Source organism: Miniopterus natalensis, chromosome 6 (genome assembly GCF_054644295.1).
Source record: "Miniopterus natalensis isolate mMinNat1 chromosome 6, mMinNat1.hap1, whole genome shotgun sequence".
Classification (NCBI taxonomy): domain Eukaryota; kingdom Metazoa; phylum Chordata; class Mammalia; order Chiroptera; family Miniopteridae; genus Miniopterus; species Miniopterus natalensis.
Window position 1 is genome coordinate 77516515 of NC_142086.1, and position 15098 is coordinate 77531612.

Here is a 15098-nt window from a genome sequence, read left to right on the forward strand (position 1 = left end):
CACATTATATTGTAATGATCTATTTATGTGACTATCTCCACCCCATCGGTAGCAGAAACAATGTCTTATTCACCCAGGGGACAGACACGGTATCATTGCTAACGCTTAGATTTCTGATCTGGGGGTAACCAAAATAACATATTTATATTAGCAACCATTAAAAATAATAAAAGGTATGTGTCCCTTCCAATACATTCTCTCATGCAATTGTAGGAATCAGCATTATGCTACGACCCCACATATTTCATTCAGATTCACTGAAAAAAACCTTCTGTCAAAGAAGGTGTTGATCGTTTGATCTTTGTAAATGACTCATCTTAATCCCACATGTCCTCCAGGAAGCAATTTGGTTCAGATTCACAAACCACAGCAGAAAAACTCGTTTATAATCATACAGCGTTGTTTAGAAGGGTGGGGGATTGGATCACGAGCCCCTGTGCGGTGAAAGCCCAGTGTACCTGTCATTCGGATCCATCAATCGTGGGAGCAAGGTCGAGGGGCCAGTCCCTTAGCCGACTCTTCACTACATTCCCGAGTCTATAAAACGGCCCCTCAGTCTTACTGGCGACCCTAATAGTGGAAGCAAATGGCTTCCCAGGCCTCCCCGTATGAATTCACCATCAAACTAAAATCGGCTTTAAAGTGGGAACCTGGAACCAATGCCACTTACCCCGTGCTTTACCTGCAGTGTTGATAAACACAACTGTCATCTTCAGTGTTTGGCTGACTCTTCATCAAAGTAGTATTATTCCCTACAGCTCACCTGCCTTCAAGACTCTGTGTCTCAAAGCCCCCCATGTGGAAAGGGTTCTTGTTATAATACAAGGTACAATGTATAACACGGGTAATATATACAAAGTGCAGGAAGTTTCCAACTAATAGGCACAGACCAAACTGATGATTTTTTATATAATGGGTGATAAAACTCACTGCCTCCCTTTGCCTCTTGATAGAAATTGACTTTCTATTGAGCCTGACATCCCTTAAATGGGGCTTCGAGCTGGGGAGTTCCCACTCTAAATGAACAGCATTTTAGGAGGTAAAGGGAGTTGACAGCTTTCAATCCAACTGCAAGAAGTTACGGAGCATTTTTGACACTCTGGCTAGAACCTCAACACATTTTCCTATTGTAAGATATCTCTGTGTGGTTGCTAGGCACTTGTCAATAATACACAATATAACTCTCCCAGTCTACTAGAAATTAAGCAGCTATTATGGGTTACACTAAGACCCAACCATTATACTGATGGTATTTCCAGTGGAAAATATGTTTGGGGTTAAAAAAATAATCATTTAAAAATAAATTTTGAAAACCTGTGTATAGCATGAAGACTGTTATGTGAATTATTACTCAATTAGAAAGAAAGGCTCCTTATTATAAGGAAAGCAATCAATTATGTTTGATTTTGATGAATTAGGAATAATTGAGATAATTGCCAATTGCTCAGAGCATGGGTGCATATGAACTGAAATTATTTTCCTTTGTAATTTTATGTAATCTTTTAGAATAAATTAGAAAATCATTTCTCAGTTCAGGACAGAAAAAAAAATGACATAATGGACAACTTTTGACATACCTTTAGATAAATAGATATACCTACATTTACATGCACATATTATACATATATATAATGAATTATTTACTGCTTGAACAAGTGTTTATTTAGCACTTACATTTTAAGATAAGGCTGTCTAGATGTTAGCAATACAATAATGGATAAAATAGACATGGTTCTTATATTTATAAACTTCATAGTTTAATATGAGAAGCCAAACTGTAAATAATATAGTGCTATGACTGATAGGAAGGTAAATAATGATCACGGTGAACTTTATATTTGATGTAACATATCATGACATTAGACTGGGAAGTATGACAGTTTTTTGGTGAGTCATTAATATGGAATTATCACTTGTATTCTTCTTCTTGGGAAAGTCTTAAAATTTTGAATATCTTTTCTCACAACTATTACATTGCTACAAATTTTCAAAAACAAACAAATAAAAAAACCTATTGTAAACATGTTACAAAGATATAGAAAAAATATGTTCGCTGCATGCTTGTGATTAGTTATATATATTATGATATAGCATAAAATGAAATATTTAATTTCTTTAAAATAATCTGTAGAATATATTTAATGACATGAGAAATGCTCATTTATAAGAAGGCTGTAAAACATAGCATAATGTACTAGTTTGTGTGATTTTATAATTTTCTATATACTTATATTTATATCACATTTATTGAAAAGCTATTCATAGCGGTTATATTTTGAGAATGGGGTAATCAAGATTTTTTTCTTCCTTTTGCTCATGTGTATTTTCTAAATTCATAGCTTCCCAAAATTTTAACTATCTTAATAAGCCCAGTTGGATACCAAATAAAAAGTCTGAAAATCTCAAAAAGATAGCTGAGCAGAATTACTTACCCTAGTCCTAGCAGCTGGCACACATCATTTGAAATCTGGGCTGTCCAGTTCTCCGCACAAGCTACATGCCATATGCTCTGGATTCTGAACTGCACCAAACCATTGTTGTTCAGGGTGCCGTTGAAGAGACGCACTAAAGAGATTAGACATGGGGTCATTTTGACCTAAGTTGAGAAAAGTAAATGATGGACTCTGAAATAAATGTCCAAAGTTCTTAATGTTTAGAGTTTAGAGATTGTCATTTTTCTTAAGAGTATGTTGGAAGGCCTAAGTTAAAAACACAAATTTGGTGGACTTAATTTTTCTCTTTATATAACAGTTTTCTCATGGATGAAATAGAGCTAATTCTTATATGTTATGATTACCTTATAGCACTTAGTTACAGAGCATGGCACAGAATAAGCAGCATTAAATATTTGCTCAGAAACAAAAGCAAGACATAGTAAAAGTAGCCATTACTCATGATATTACAGAGATCTGGAGTGGGACTGGACCCACTTGAAGACTCAAGGCAGAAGGAGTAGTAGGTAAAATGAAGGAACAGGAATGCAAGAACCACGTCTAAGAAAATCAGTTATAAGTAAAGAGGAGTGTGCCTCCATACATAGGCAATGCCCAGAGTATATAATGAGTGGTGTTTGAGCGCCTCGTGTGGGCTATTGTCTCTTGGTGGTATTTTATGCCTTCTACCTAAATATAGGTTGTCCTAAACTTAAAGTTATTAAGTGTGGTAAATTTAAACAAAACATAAATAATCGGGGACTGCATTTTTACTTTTCTAACTAGAGTAGGGGTAGAGGTGCTGAGTTCACTGGAACATGTTCATCCCCTACAGCATCAACACATGCCCTGAGCAACACATTCATAATCTTCCCTTCACATTTGTAGAATCTAAATTTAGACGCTAACATGATCAAAGCATTTTCCTAAAAGAGAAACCTACCACAGTGTGCTTCGTCTGAGCCATCCTTGCAGTGTGGAAGACTGTCGCAGAGATTCCCCAGCGGGATACACTCTCCATTCTTACACTGAAAACTGTCTTCGTTGCAGGGCTCTACGGGAAAGAATATATATTGCAGAGGATAAAGAAATGACAAAGAGATGACTGCAGAGTAGCCATCCCATTTCTGTTGCTTTAAACGACCTTTTTACACAGCACATGGTTGAGCTAGCTTTGCTATTGAATGAGGCTATACACTTGGTGGCTCATAATGCCTCAGAAACAGGAGTGTCGAAGCCAGAGATGTGACTTCAGAAGAGTGTGGATGAAACCACAGCGTCTCCTTGACAGCAGGGCACAGGGCAAGACACACCCCTCCCTCACGATCTTTATTAATCTTTCTTCAATAAATTCCTCCATCCCAAAGTGAACATACAGGCACCACTTCTTGAAAAATATTAGACTAAACTTAAGTATAGTGAAAAATTTCAAGGGAAATGGTGATTTTAGTTCCTACAGTTTGTGGGCAGACAGCGCTATAAGAAAAGATTGATGTTCACCCTCCAAGCAGTGAACTCAGAAGTTGGCAAGTTGGCTGGCACTTGCCCTGCGGGTGGCGGTGGAGACAATCTGCATTTCACCTACGTGTAGGGCAGGGCATGGGCCTCCACTTGGCCAGTGGACACTGGGAGCGATCACTGAGTGCCGGCCGCCTGACAGGGTGCAGGCCCCAGCGCAAGGACGTGGAGGGATGGGGCCTGAGGTGGGGCTTGGGGCTGAGTCCGGGTGTGGCAGGTCACCTAGGAGGAGCGTCACCCATGCCTGCAGTGAAGCAGTCCCGGGGAGCCGGGACAGAGGAACCCTCCAAGAATCCCGCACTGCTCTACAAAGGAGCCAGGGCCTGGCCGGGCCCCACTGTTAGCCGGGGAATCTGGGGTGGCGCCGGCCGGCCTGCCTCTCCCGCAGCACCGGGGGGCCGGGGGCGCTGGGAGGAGAGGACAGTGGAGCACAGCCTAGGACAGCGTTTCACCCTTTGCCTTAAGCTCCGGGGCTCAGCTCCGTGCCCGAGCCGGGAGACGAAACAGCAGCTACTCCTTTGAATTAGATGGCATTAAAGTCTTGATGCTGTATTGGACAGTATATTTTAATATCTAAAGATGAGTCTTCGTGACCCAGTTAAGAAAATTTAATACCTGAATCAACTGGCAAAGGGAAGAGATTTGAAATAAAGTAGACGGAGAAAAGAGAGCTTTCTTGATCCCTGCTCTAAGCTGAATTTGCAATATGCCAGCGGTAATGCCCATAATGCCTTGTTTCTTTATCTTTCTATGCCCAGGGCATGGCTAAATGCTAGGCACGAAAATGAAAATCTGTAGATTTTGTTAGACGTTAAGTGAACTGATTTACATTAAATGAATGATAGACCTCAAAAATCAGTATAAACCCTAGTAATAGAGTTGACACAATATAAAGCAATCTTTAAAAGTACAACTTTAAAAAGTACATTTTTAAACTAGGCAACTGACTGGCTGATGATAACTCTATTGATTTGAAAAATATATGTGGATTCTATGCATTACGGAGATAAAATTTACTTATTTGAATTTGATTAGTGGTTAAACTGTGGGCTTAGTAATCATATGGCCTTGGTTTGATCTTCAATTTAGCCATTTCATTTTTATTTGTTTTTGACTTTGAATAAATAAATTAATATGAGAATATGTTCAAATGGGAACAATTATTATTTATGTCTTAGGTGTATCATGAAAGTAAGTTTAAAAAATAAAATGTATTTAGTATATCAATATGAATACATTGAATGCTCACTAAATAATATTCTTAACAGCAAAAATAGTAATGTTTAAAAATCATCCTTTTTACTGATAATTTTAAGTTAACATTCTTGCTTTCAGGTGCCAGATGTGTTCTTTTTCCCCGCAGATAACTGCATAAACAATAAGAAATCATAGCTAATCCATTCCTCTGGGTATCTCACAACAATAATTGGAGATATTTGTATACATTATTTTCAACTTGGAAAAATTCTATATTTTTGAACCCAAATCTAAGTTACCTTAATAAAAAAATATTTTAAGGAAGACATGGCCTGGCTGTTTATTTCTACAAATTTTTGCCCCATGAGAGAAGTTGATTACATATATCAAATGTAATACTATTAAGGGGGTTCTTGTAAATGTAATTATCAATTTGTTTCAAGAACAGATATTTTTAAACCAGATTAGTAAAATGATAAATGGATGAAGACACCTAAATATTATACAGGCAAGCATTAATATTTTAATTAACTTTATACTTTATCTTTGTAATGTTAATTTTCCTTTAGAAAACAGAAGGCTTAAAACTAGGTATACATGTGTTTGTATTTCTATATTCTACTTAAGATCTGTACTTCAATATATATTACATTTATTTAAAAAGTTGACAGCCTAATTACATATCTGTGATCAAATATCTTAATATACTTATAGAATGTTAGTCACTGCTAGTTATTTTTAAATTATCTCATTACTTTGTTCTCATAGTTTGTTAAAATCATTTTTAAAAATATGTTCTCAGTGCCAGTAATTTAACAAGGGATAAATTGATTGATAATTTTACTCTTTTACTAGTGTAGTCGAGCTTTATTTAATTGGAAAAGCACATATTTGTGGAATGGAAGTTTATCTGAATTAAAATATGAACAAAAGCATATATAAAGATTTGAAAATTATAATTCACTTTTGTGCTCTAGTGAAAGATGTTAATGGTTATATCCTAGGAATCTAGAAAAATTAACTTGTTTCTGTAAGAAGAATGCATTGAATGAAAAAAAAAATGCGCCAAGGGGCAAAGTCATATATTGTTACTAAACTGACTAAAAATTATAAATTCTGAAATGTCTAAATAAACTCTTTCAAAATTTTCCTTACATGCATGAGCAGGATTCTTATTCTTTGCAACAACATAGAGCAGCTCAGCTTCATTAAGAAGTCTTTTAATCTGAAAGTTTAACTCTCTGCGGCCTCTGAAATCTTATTTCTGATGGTTTTATGCTCATAGAGAGAGAGAAAAAGAAATATTGCTAAGAATTGAATTTCCCCATCTCCTTTTTATGAAGTCTCCAGTAGCCCTGCCTCATTTAGTCAACATATGCTTGGTTTTAAGTGGAACTGAATTGATCTCTAAGGCACAGGCCCCACAATCTAGGGAGGGCTCGAAACTCTTCAATGTAATCAGCTGCCAGTTCCACAGTTGCCTGATAAGACCACTAAATTCCAAATGCAGACCCTCAATATCAGAAAAGAGACATGAGGAGATATTTATCTTAATAAATCTGTATTTCATACATTCTAGTCGAATGTAACTGGCAGTGTTAAAAATAAAGAAAGGAGATACAAAAACATATAATTGTTTTACATTTCAAATAAAAACTCTGGAAGTTGTCCCCAAAATATCTCAGAAGATAAATGAAGCATATAAATGCTGAACATTTATGATATCCCTTTTATACTTCTTCCAAAATGACCAGCCAAGCAGAGCACCAGTCTAAGCAGATATGTGTGCCCAACCTCTCTTTCCATTACGAGCTTTATTATCTTCCACTGCCAATTCCCTGTTTCTATAATTGCTTTTCAGTTTTTTTTTGGTGTTAAAAATCTCTCTGGGAGAAGATTGTGCTGATGACAACTCAATCACTCAATTTTCTGCTCCCTAGCAGCATCTGTCCCGTGTCCAGGAGCGAGAAAACGCATTCCCAGAATGTTCACCACACAGTGATGGTCATGGACGACTCGCTCTAACTTCATTTGAGGGAATTTTCTCTAAATGATTTACTTCCTAAATAACATCATCATCGTGGCTGAAATCTAGCAAAAGGGCAAATAAACATAAACCACCTCTATACCATAAAGCTGGTATCTATTTTGTGTTGGAAGCAGTAGATTATGCTCTTTTGGCTTTTATGTTGACTAGAAATGGCTTATAATATTTTTCAAAATTCTTGGTGTTGTATTTATCTCCTTATAAAACTCTGATAAAAGCCAGTAACTGTAATATTTTTAATCAAAGACATGTGTTGCTCTCTGCCTTTTCACAACCTATTCTTTCTCCACTTCTTTCCTCCCTCCTCACTTACAATTTAAAATATACGCTTAAAGACTTACCATTCTCTAAAATTTTGCTTTAAGATGTTTTATCTTTTGCAGATGATGGAATGCCCGATAATCATTTCAATTGTTCAGAGTTATGAATAAATTTTCTCCCTTTTTGGTTAGAGCTATTTGTTTTTTTATAGTTCAGTTGGTTTTAATGTTCATCTCCATTTCTTTAAAAATATAATACTTCTTTCAAAAGTTCTTTCTATGGCATTATTCTTGGAAAAAAGTTGGGAGACCTTCCTTCGCATAGAATAGGTATTAGGTATTTGCTAGCTCAATTTCAGATAGGTTGCAGAACTGAACACATAATTCAATTGCATTCAAATGTGAGTGAGATTGATGCTTATACATTTTTTGTTGCAGCAGCTTCTCCTCAAAGACTTAGAAATATCACTCTACTGTTTTTAAGCATTCATTATGAAATGAGCAAAATATAAAGCTTGTCTAATTTTTAACCCTTTTGAAAGTCATTATGTTTATTCTGCTTAGGAATTTGACCCAACGTTTTCCTCTTGGAATTTAAAAATTTAAACAGGAAAGGTATAATGCTGATTCCTGCTTATTGATATTTTACAGCCAACAGTAAGACTTCATGAGTGTTAAGGACCCTTCGATCATATCCAGGATTTATATAATTTTCCTCCTGTTACATCTTTCGCTGTTAGTTCTGACTAGCTCTTTTCCTTTGGAAATGCCTGTTATTTTCAAATTGTGGCCCTGTGTTTTTCCTGCACAGCCATTACAGACGCTCAGAATCGTTGCGGCTTCTCTTCAGGGCGAGGGTAGGTGAGATACAGGCCAACTTCCATACTTGCTGTAAAGCTGAAAGTGTACAACTTTCTGGGATGCAGGGAGGGTCTAGGCAGCTTGAGTGGAGGGCAGGCGTGCACAGATGGCTCTGGGATTAGCTAATTGGCCAGATGAGAACCCAAGCTCCAACCCTACCTCTTTTCTAGACATTCTAATTAAAGACAAACTGGCCACAGCCTCCTGTGCAAGGGAAAGATAGGTGGAGGAAGTCACCTGTATTGTGTCTCTCCGACATATCTGCACCTAGAGGGAAGCACAGAGCCTTGGGCAGTAGCCTAAGAAAAGTCATAGTCCAAGAGGAGCCGCAAGCGAGAACAAGTTCTCTGCAGATAGCTGAATGCAGAGTTAGATCAGAGATGAGTATAAGGATATAGACGAACCAGGACGAACAGGCAGGAAACAATTTTGTAGTCCCCCCCCCCCCCCGCTAATTATGTTATAATAAAAATATAAGGTTAGAAGGTTGTGCATACCGCCCAAAATCAGCATCAAATTCCTTCATCTTTCATAGAACTGGCTTTACACTGCTTGTCTCTAAGAAGTTAATGATGTTAATCTTTTAATTGGATGTTGTTGGCATTCAAACAGCTCACTTGCCTGTTCCCCTGCTGTTCTCTAAAAGTGCTTTTGGCAAAGGGAATGTGACAGACAGTCCTCCTTCCTCACAGCGCCGACAATCCCATTTTTAACGTTTAAATGGCCCTCTTCAGTGAGTAAAATTCATGACTTTTTGCACACCAGCGGAGGGCAGATAGATCAGCTGAAAAACGATATGGATTCCTGCTTTCAATATTTTCAGATAGCAGTTAAATAGATGTAAAGGGAGGAAGAAAATCTTTGTTAAGATGAGGAAAAATGAGTGTTTTAGAATGCAAACATTGAAATGTACTTAGGCCTTGAAGTCCTACATGCTTTTATCGTTTTGCTCCAAAAGTTACAATGCAACACATGACCCTGAGTGCACTGACCTGGAATCCCCAGGCCATAGCCAGTAGTGAAGTTGGCTTTAAATCCCCCTTTGGCCAGTACATTGTTAGTGATGAAAAGCACAGTCATTCTGTTGGTGGTTGAGAACACATCCTTTACTGGACCAGGCCCTGTGTACACAGCTGCTCCAAAGGAAAACGAGAAACGGTGAGATGATCTAGAAGAAAATATACCCTTTTTCTCAGTTCCATGTGATGTGTACATCCTTTTACATTTTGTACATTGCTTCTTGGAAGCCAACTTCTCTATTGATCTATTCCAAATATTACTTGAGGTTCTGTGGCTCTATAACTTAATGATGAATTACTCATAACACTGGTTGGCTGATTAGCACCACTACTATTCAAGCTCATGCTAGCCCAGAAAAATGATTATTTGGATGCTTCTAAAGACCATTATGAAACAACAGAGATTATAGTCTCCCTTAATAATTATGTCCAAGCTTATTTGACATGTTTTGTGAGTTGAATCATTAACACAATCTGAAGAATGAATTAATTAGAAACAGGTTATATAAACCTAAGTGGTGATTTTCAAATTTTTTTGCACTAACCCCTGTGATTTGGGGGCTGCATAAACAATGAATTACTCTTTACTAAACAATAAAGGCTTAAGCTAATTAAAAATACACTCATATTATTAAATAATTTACATTTTGGAAACCCTAAAATCAATCCTGTTTCAGAAGAACTTTTTGCCAACAAATTTGAAAACTATGATTCTGAGATCCTTTTGGAATCCTTATTACTTTTCCATGATTTATGTAAACATAAGACATGAAATGATTAAAAAACGATTTTTCCTTAGATCATGAGAACACTGAAGTTTTTATTAGAAGGACAATGTAACCCCCTAAAATGGGAAAACTACTCAAAATGTTTTTATAATTGTATAGAAGAAAATCAAATTTGGCTTTCTTTCCTCAGTTCTTTCTAGCATCAACCTCCTAGCCCCACTGATTCTTGCACTATTTGTCCTGTGAGTGGCTCTGAAAATCCTCTCACAGGAAGCTTGTATTCTAGAACTTTGTGGGATTTTGCTGAAGAAACCCACATAGCGGGTATTGGATTAGTGTAACTGGGGAACCCTCTCCACCACTCTGACCCTATGGAAAGTGCCCTCAGCACTTTCCATTGGTCTCAGTGTTCATGTCATTGCAGCCTGAATGTGTCGGGCCAGATTTTATAAGCAACGGTTAATGTGAGTCCAAAGCACAGTTAGACAAAATGCCTTTGCTTGTGAAGTGTGTTGTTTGTGCATTCTGGTTGGCCCTTTATACATTTTCATACTTTATGACTTATCTAGAGATATGTCTGTCTTAAAAATTGGTAGTAGTTAAGTAAGGTATTAGCTATTATATTTGACAGATTTTTATTATGTTAACATATATTTTATAATCTAGGTACAATAATTTCCTCTAGAATAGTACATTTTCCCATGTTTATTTAAAAAAATTAATGATAATAGATTGTGGGGAAAAATCAACTTTGGCCAATTGTTGAATCATTTTCCGATACTTATTAGAAGCAGCGAGTACTAGAGACATAGATAATCAAAATAATAATAAAATATAAAATAAACATTATTTTAATATTTTGCATAACAAACACAATTTGTTTTGTTAGTTGGATATGAAATAACATTTGATTTAATAGCCATCTTTGGACATCTGATGTGCATGTAATGCATAGAAAACTGCATAACAGATGTCTTTAGCTCTTAGTCTCCAAAGAGTAATGTTTATTGTAGGGAATTAACACCAGCTAGTAGGAGTAGCTGACTTAAAAATATTAATCCTGGTTTGCCAAGAATGTTCAAGAATATTAGTCTATCATCATTGCGCACACTCCCAAATTAAAAGTCTCACATAAAATACACCATGCTACTCTACCGTGTGTTAGTTGTAAAAGTGATTACATTTATTGAGAAATGCTCTCTCCATCAGTCCAACGTCTTGAGCCGTACAACCTCCACAATATTTAAACTGCAGACTTACCTAAGAGCAAGGAATCATTTCCTCCACCGTCTCTGATTTCAACTACATCTGCAATATTTTCCAAGTCAAATTCTTGAAAATGAAGTTGAATGTTTTTTCCCTTTTGTGCATTTAGATTCCAAACACCTTAAAAGTAATAAATAGCAACACTTAGTTTAGAACATGCTTCTTTTTAGTTCCTTTAAAAGCTTCATTCTCTTGAGAATTTGAAATCATTTTCAAAGATTTTTTTTCCACTTTATGAAAACCAATACTCCAAACTGTTGTTTTTTTATGTGTATGAAGAAATATATTGGTGTGGTCGTGAATATTTATAGTAAAATTTCAATAAAATTTGAAGTGATTTACTACAACTGAATTCGTTTTATTTTATATAAAATAGGATACTTTAATCAAAGCTTACAAATAGTATTTTGCTCCTACCGTCTTTTATATATATCAAAGATTTAATATTCTAGTTCCGTTTACCTTAGTTTTCATGAGTCAGTTTAGAGGAAAATGAAGCGATTAAAATGCAGTTTGCAGGGCGAGAAAACTTTGTTATTTCTTTAAGTAATTTTGCCATTATTTAAACATGTTGTTCACTGGTAGTTCATTTTGAAAACAAAACAAAACAAAATTACTAGCCTTGGTATCAATAAACACTCCTTGTTCTTTATTGATTCCTTAAACAGTTTATTCTTTAGTCTGCTCTAGGCCTTCCCGCATCTTGTACGTGTTCTCACTCACTCTTAAGAAAGGCCATTTCATCGGCGCAGTGATGACTTCCAAGTCTGTGCTTTCTGCACTTTTTTTGAGCATACACATCTATCCCATTATTTACTGTGTGGGAATGTATGTATCTCCAGTGCAACACGTAATAAGTAGAATACAGAATCATTTCCTTCCTGAACTCATTTCTCTTACTCTTTCCGTCCGAGTGAACGGCTCCACTGATGATCGGCCCACAGCTGTGTGCACCAGAGGCCTCCGCACCCCCTTGGCCTGCTGCTCCCGCCAGGCCCCCGTCACCCCGGCCAGCCGACCCTTCCTACGTCCCCCCGCCTCGCTCACTGCTGAGTCTCCACTGCCACTCTATGAATTTAGGTCGCTGTCATTTCTCATTTCCTAACTGGCCACGCTGATGGCCCTCTTCCCCTGTCCTCGACCTCTGATCCTGCCGGCCAGATGGATTCATTTAAAAGGCACGCTTGAGTTTATCACTATTTTCATGTAAACCATTTGAATTCTCCCGTGCTCTCGGGATGAAACCCAAACCGGCGCGAGATTCCTTCACACCTCGATTTCGTTTTTTACCACTCCTTAATTTTGCTTGGAGGTTCAAGAAAAACACCATGTCCCCTAACCCCTGGACTTCCCGTGTGTCGCACGCCTCTCGTGTCCCTCCGGAGCACGCTGCTTTGTCGTGAGTCTAACAGCACCGTGGACCTTCTGCAGCGCCTGACGGCCTATCTGAAACTTCGCCCAGACTAAATGATTTGTTTCCTCTTTACTTACTTCAGTGCCTAACAAATAAAGTGCTTGTGGAATAAGTCAATACATTTAATATATTTCTTGAAATTGTGCTTCCAGGGTTCCACCGGCTTTCAGATGTTTTAGAGCATCGCTTTGCACAAGTGATATGTTTAAATGATGTCTTCAGTGTGAAGCACAGATGATAATCTCTGGTTCCCCAAACAAGTCAAATTAGATTAATGGCTGTTTATTTTTTTAATCAGATATCTCCCTATAACAGTGACTCTGCTATTCTACAGAAGTGATACCTATCTCTGGATCCTTCGAAGCGAGAAAAGTTGACAGTTTCCAGCAACATATTTTTCACTGTCATTGGGGCATTTCTTTCACTGGCAGAAGTCTCTGTTCAGATCCCTGGTGCTAACTGGGTGTGGCCATGGGAAGAAAAAGTCTGTTTCCCGGACTAACGTGGAATTTTCGTAGGGCTGGGAATCTGCATCTTTAACACAATTTCTACCCAGCTCAAATGAACTTCTCCATTTAGGAGTAATGATCTAGAGATAGGCTTTGTGCTAACCCATCTTCTCACTAGACTTATATTTTTTTTAGGTGATCTTTTTTATTATTTCATCTTTTTACTGGGAATTTAATCACATTACTCTAGCTGCTTCATTGACTCTAGTCCATAGCTGCAAAAGGTGTGGACGTCACAATGAGTTCTTTCCTGATTATACTTTTCACTGACTATTCTATGGAATTACAAACTTGTTATATACACCATGGGCATTTTATGTATAATCAAAGAGAGCAATTAAGAAAGGGATGTGTGGGCCTGGCTGGTCTGGCTCAGTTGGTTTGGAATCATTCTGGGCTCCAGGAGGTTGCCGGTTCGATTCCCGGTCAAGGGCACATGCCCAGGTTGCTGGCTCAGTCCCCGGTGGGGTTGTGCAGGAGGCAGCCGAGTGATGTTGCACTCTCACATCGATGTTTCTCTCTCTCTCCCTTCTTCTCTCTCTAAAAATCAATGAACTATTCTTTAAAAAAGAAGAAGAGAGAGTGGTATCTGAGGTAAGGTTGACTCTCTCACTTACTGATTTATGCAACCTTTAAATTTGAGAATTATAACAATAGCACCTGCTTCAAAGAATTATTGTGAGAATTGACTAAAATAATATATATGAAGTCCAGCTGGCGTGGCCCAGCAGCTGAGCATCAACTTATGATCCAGGAGATCATGATTCCATTCCCGGTCAGGGCACATGCCTGGATTTTGGGCTCAATCCCCAGCGAGGGGCGTGCAGGAGGCAGCTGATCATGACTCTCTCATGATTGATGTTTCTCTCTCTCTCTCCCTCTCCCTCCTTCTCTCTGAAATCGATAAAAATATATAAAAAATGATAATGTATATCAAGCACTAAAACAGTGCCTGGCCTGAAATAATTGCTTAAGCTAGCAGTTTATCATTGTTATTCTTATTATCATTATATTAAGCAACCTCATAAATGTGCTAGATGTATCCAAATATAACAAATTTACAATCTACATTTCTGTGTCAAGGGGAAACTTTGATATATACAATAGTTTCTCATGGCCTGGGAAAGAAATGACTCACAGAAAGCCAGGTTAGGGTAGTTGTTTGGAAAGTTCATAGAAGTAAATGTTGTATTTGGCTCCCACAGTTCAAAAGGTCCTCCACAGTCCGCTGAAAAGGAAAACAGTGAAAAATCATTAGTAATGTAATGCCTATTTCAGAACGGTACTACTATTTGCTAGAAGTTTTCCAATCGCATTTCTTGGTTTTGACAGATAAGTTTTAGAACTTGTGGGTAGGAAAATCTTGCAACTTAAGGAAAGGAAAAATACAGGTAAATAGGTCTCCTTGCTGACAAATGTCTCAAGACCTTAACTATTCCACTGTTCTTTGTGAATTTCTAAGAGGGATTAATAGTGTGCAGCATTTTCCAAAATTATTTGGGCAAGGGACACCATTTTTGCTGAACACCTTTTATAACAGGCTGCATGAGTAAGGTATTAACTCTCTGTAGTAAAAAAAGAAAAGTATTACAATAGAACAAATTTTATATGTGCCACTCTCTTAAGAGAAAGGCTAGTGAATTGCTAATTTTGCCATTTCTTGCTTCCCCCCTTTTGTTTGTTAGAGGGGAATCTTCGCCATCCTGTCTATTGAGGCATTTGACTGTCAGGAAGGGAGATAAATGGAAATTCCACTTGCTTAATAATTGCCGTAGAGTGACCTGCTATCCAACACGGTCCAGGGGACAAGTTAGGACTGAGCTTAATGCAAATTTATTAACAAAGTA

General features: G+C 37.4%; 1 protein-coding gene across 2 annotated transcripts in view; it reads right to left on the minus strand.

Annotated features, from left to right (window-relative positions):
- TMPRSS15 (transmembrane serine protease 15) overlaps positions 1-15098 on the minus strand; it is a 92038-nt gene that overhangs the window by 23821 nt on the left and 53119 nt on the right. For both annotated transcript variants that reach the window (XM_087817926.1, XM_087817927.1), the window contains 5 exons: positions 14390-14479; positions 11323-11448; positions 9308-9448; positions 3376-3486; positions 2433-2565 (listed from right to left, as the gene is read on the minus strand). In XM_087817926.1, coding sequence (XP_087674052.1) covers positions 2433-2565; positions 3376-3486; positions 9308-9448; positions 11323-11448; positions 14390-14479 — 601 coding nt within the window. The remainder of the gene's footprint in view (positions 1-2432; positions 2566-3375; positions 3487-9307; positions 9449-11322; positions 11449-14389; positions 14480-15098) is intronic.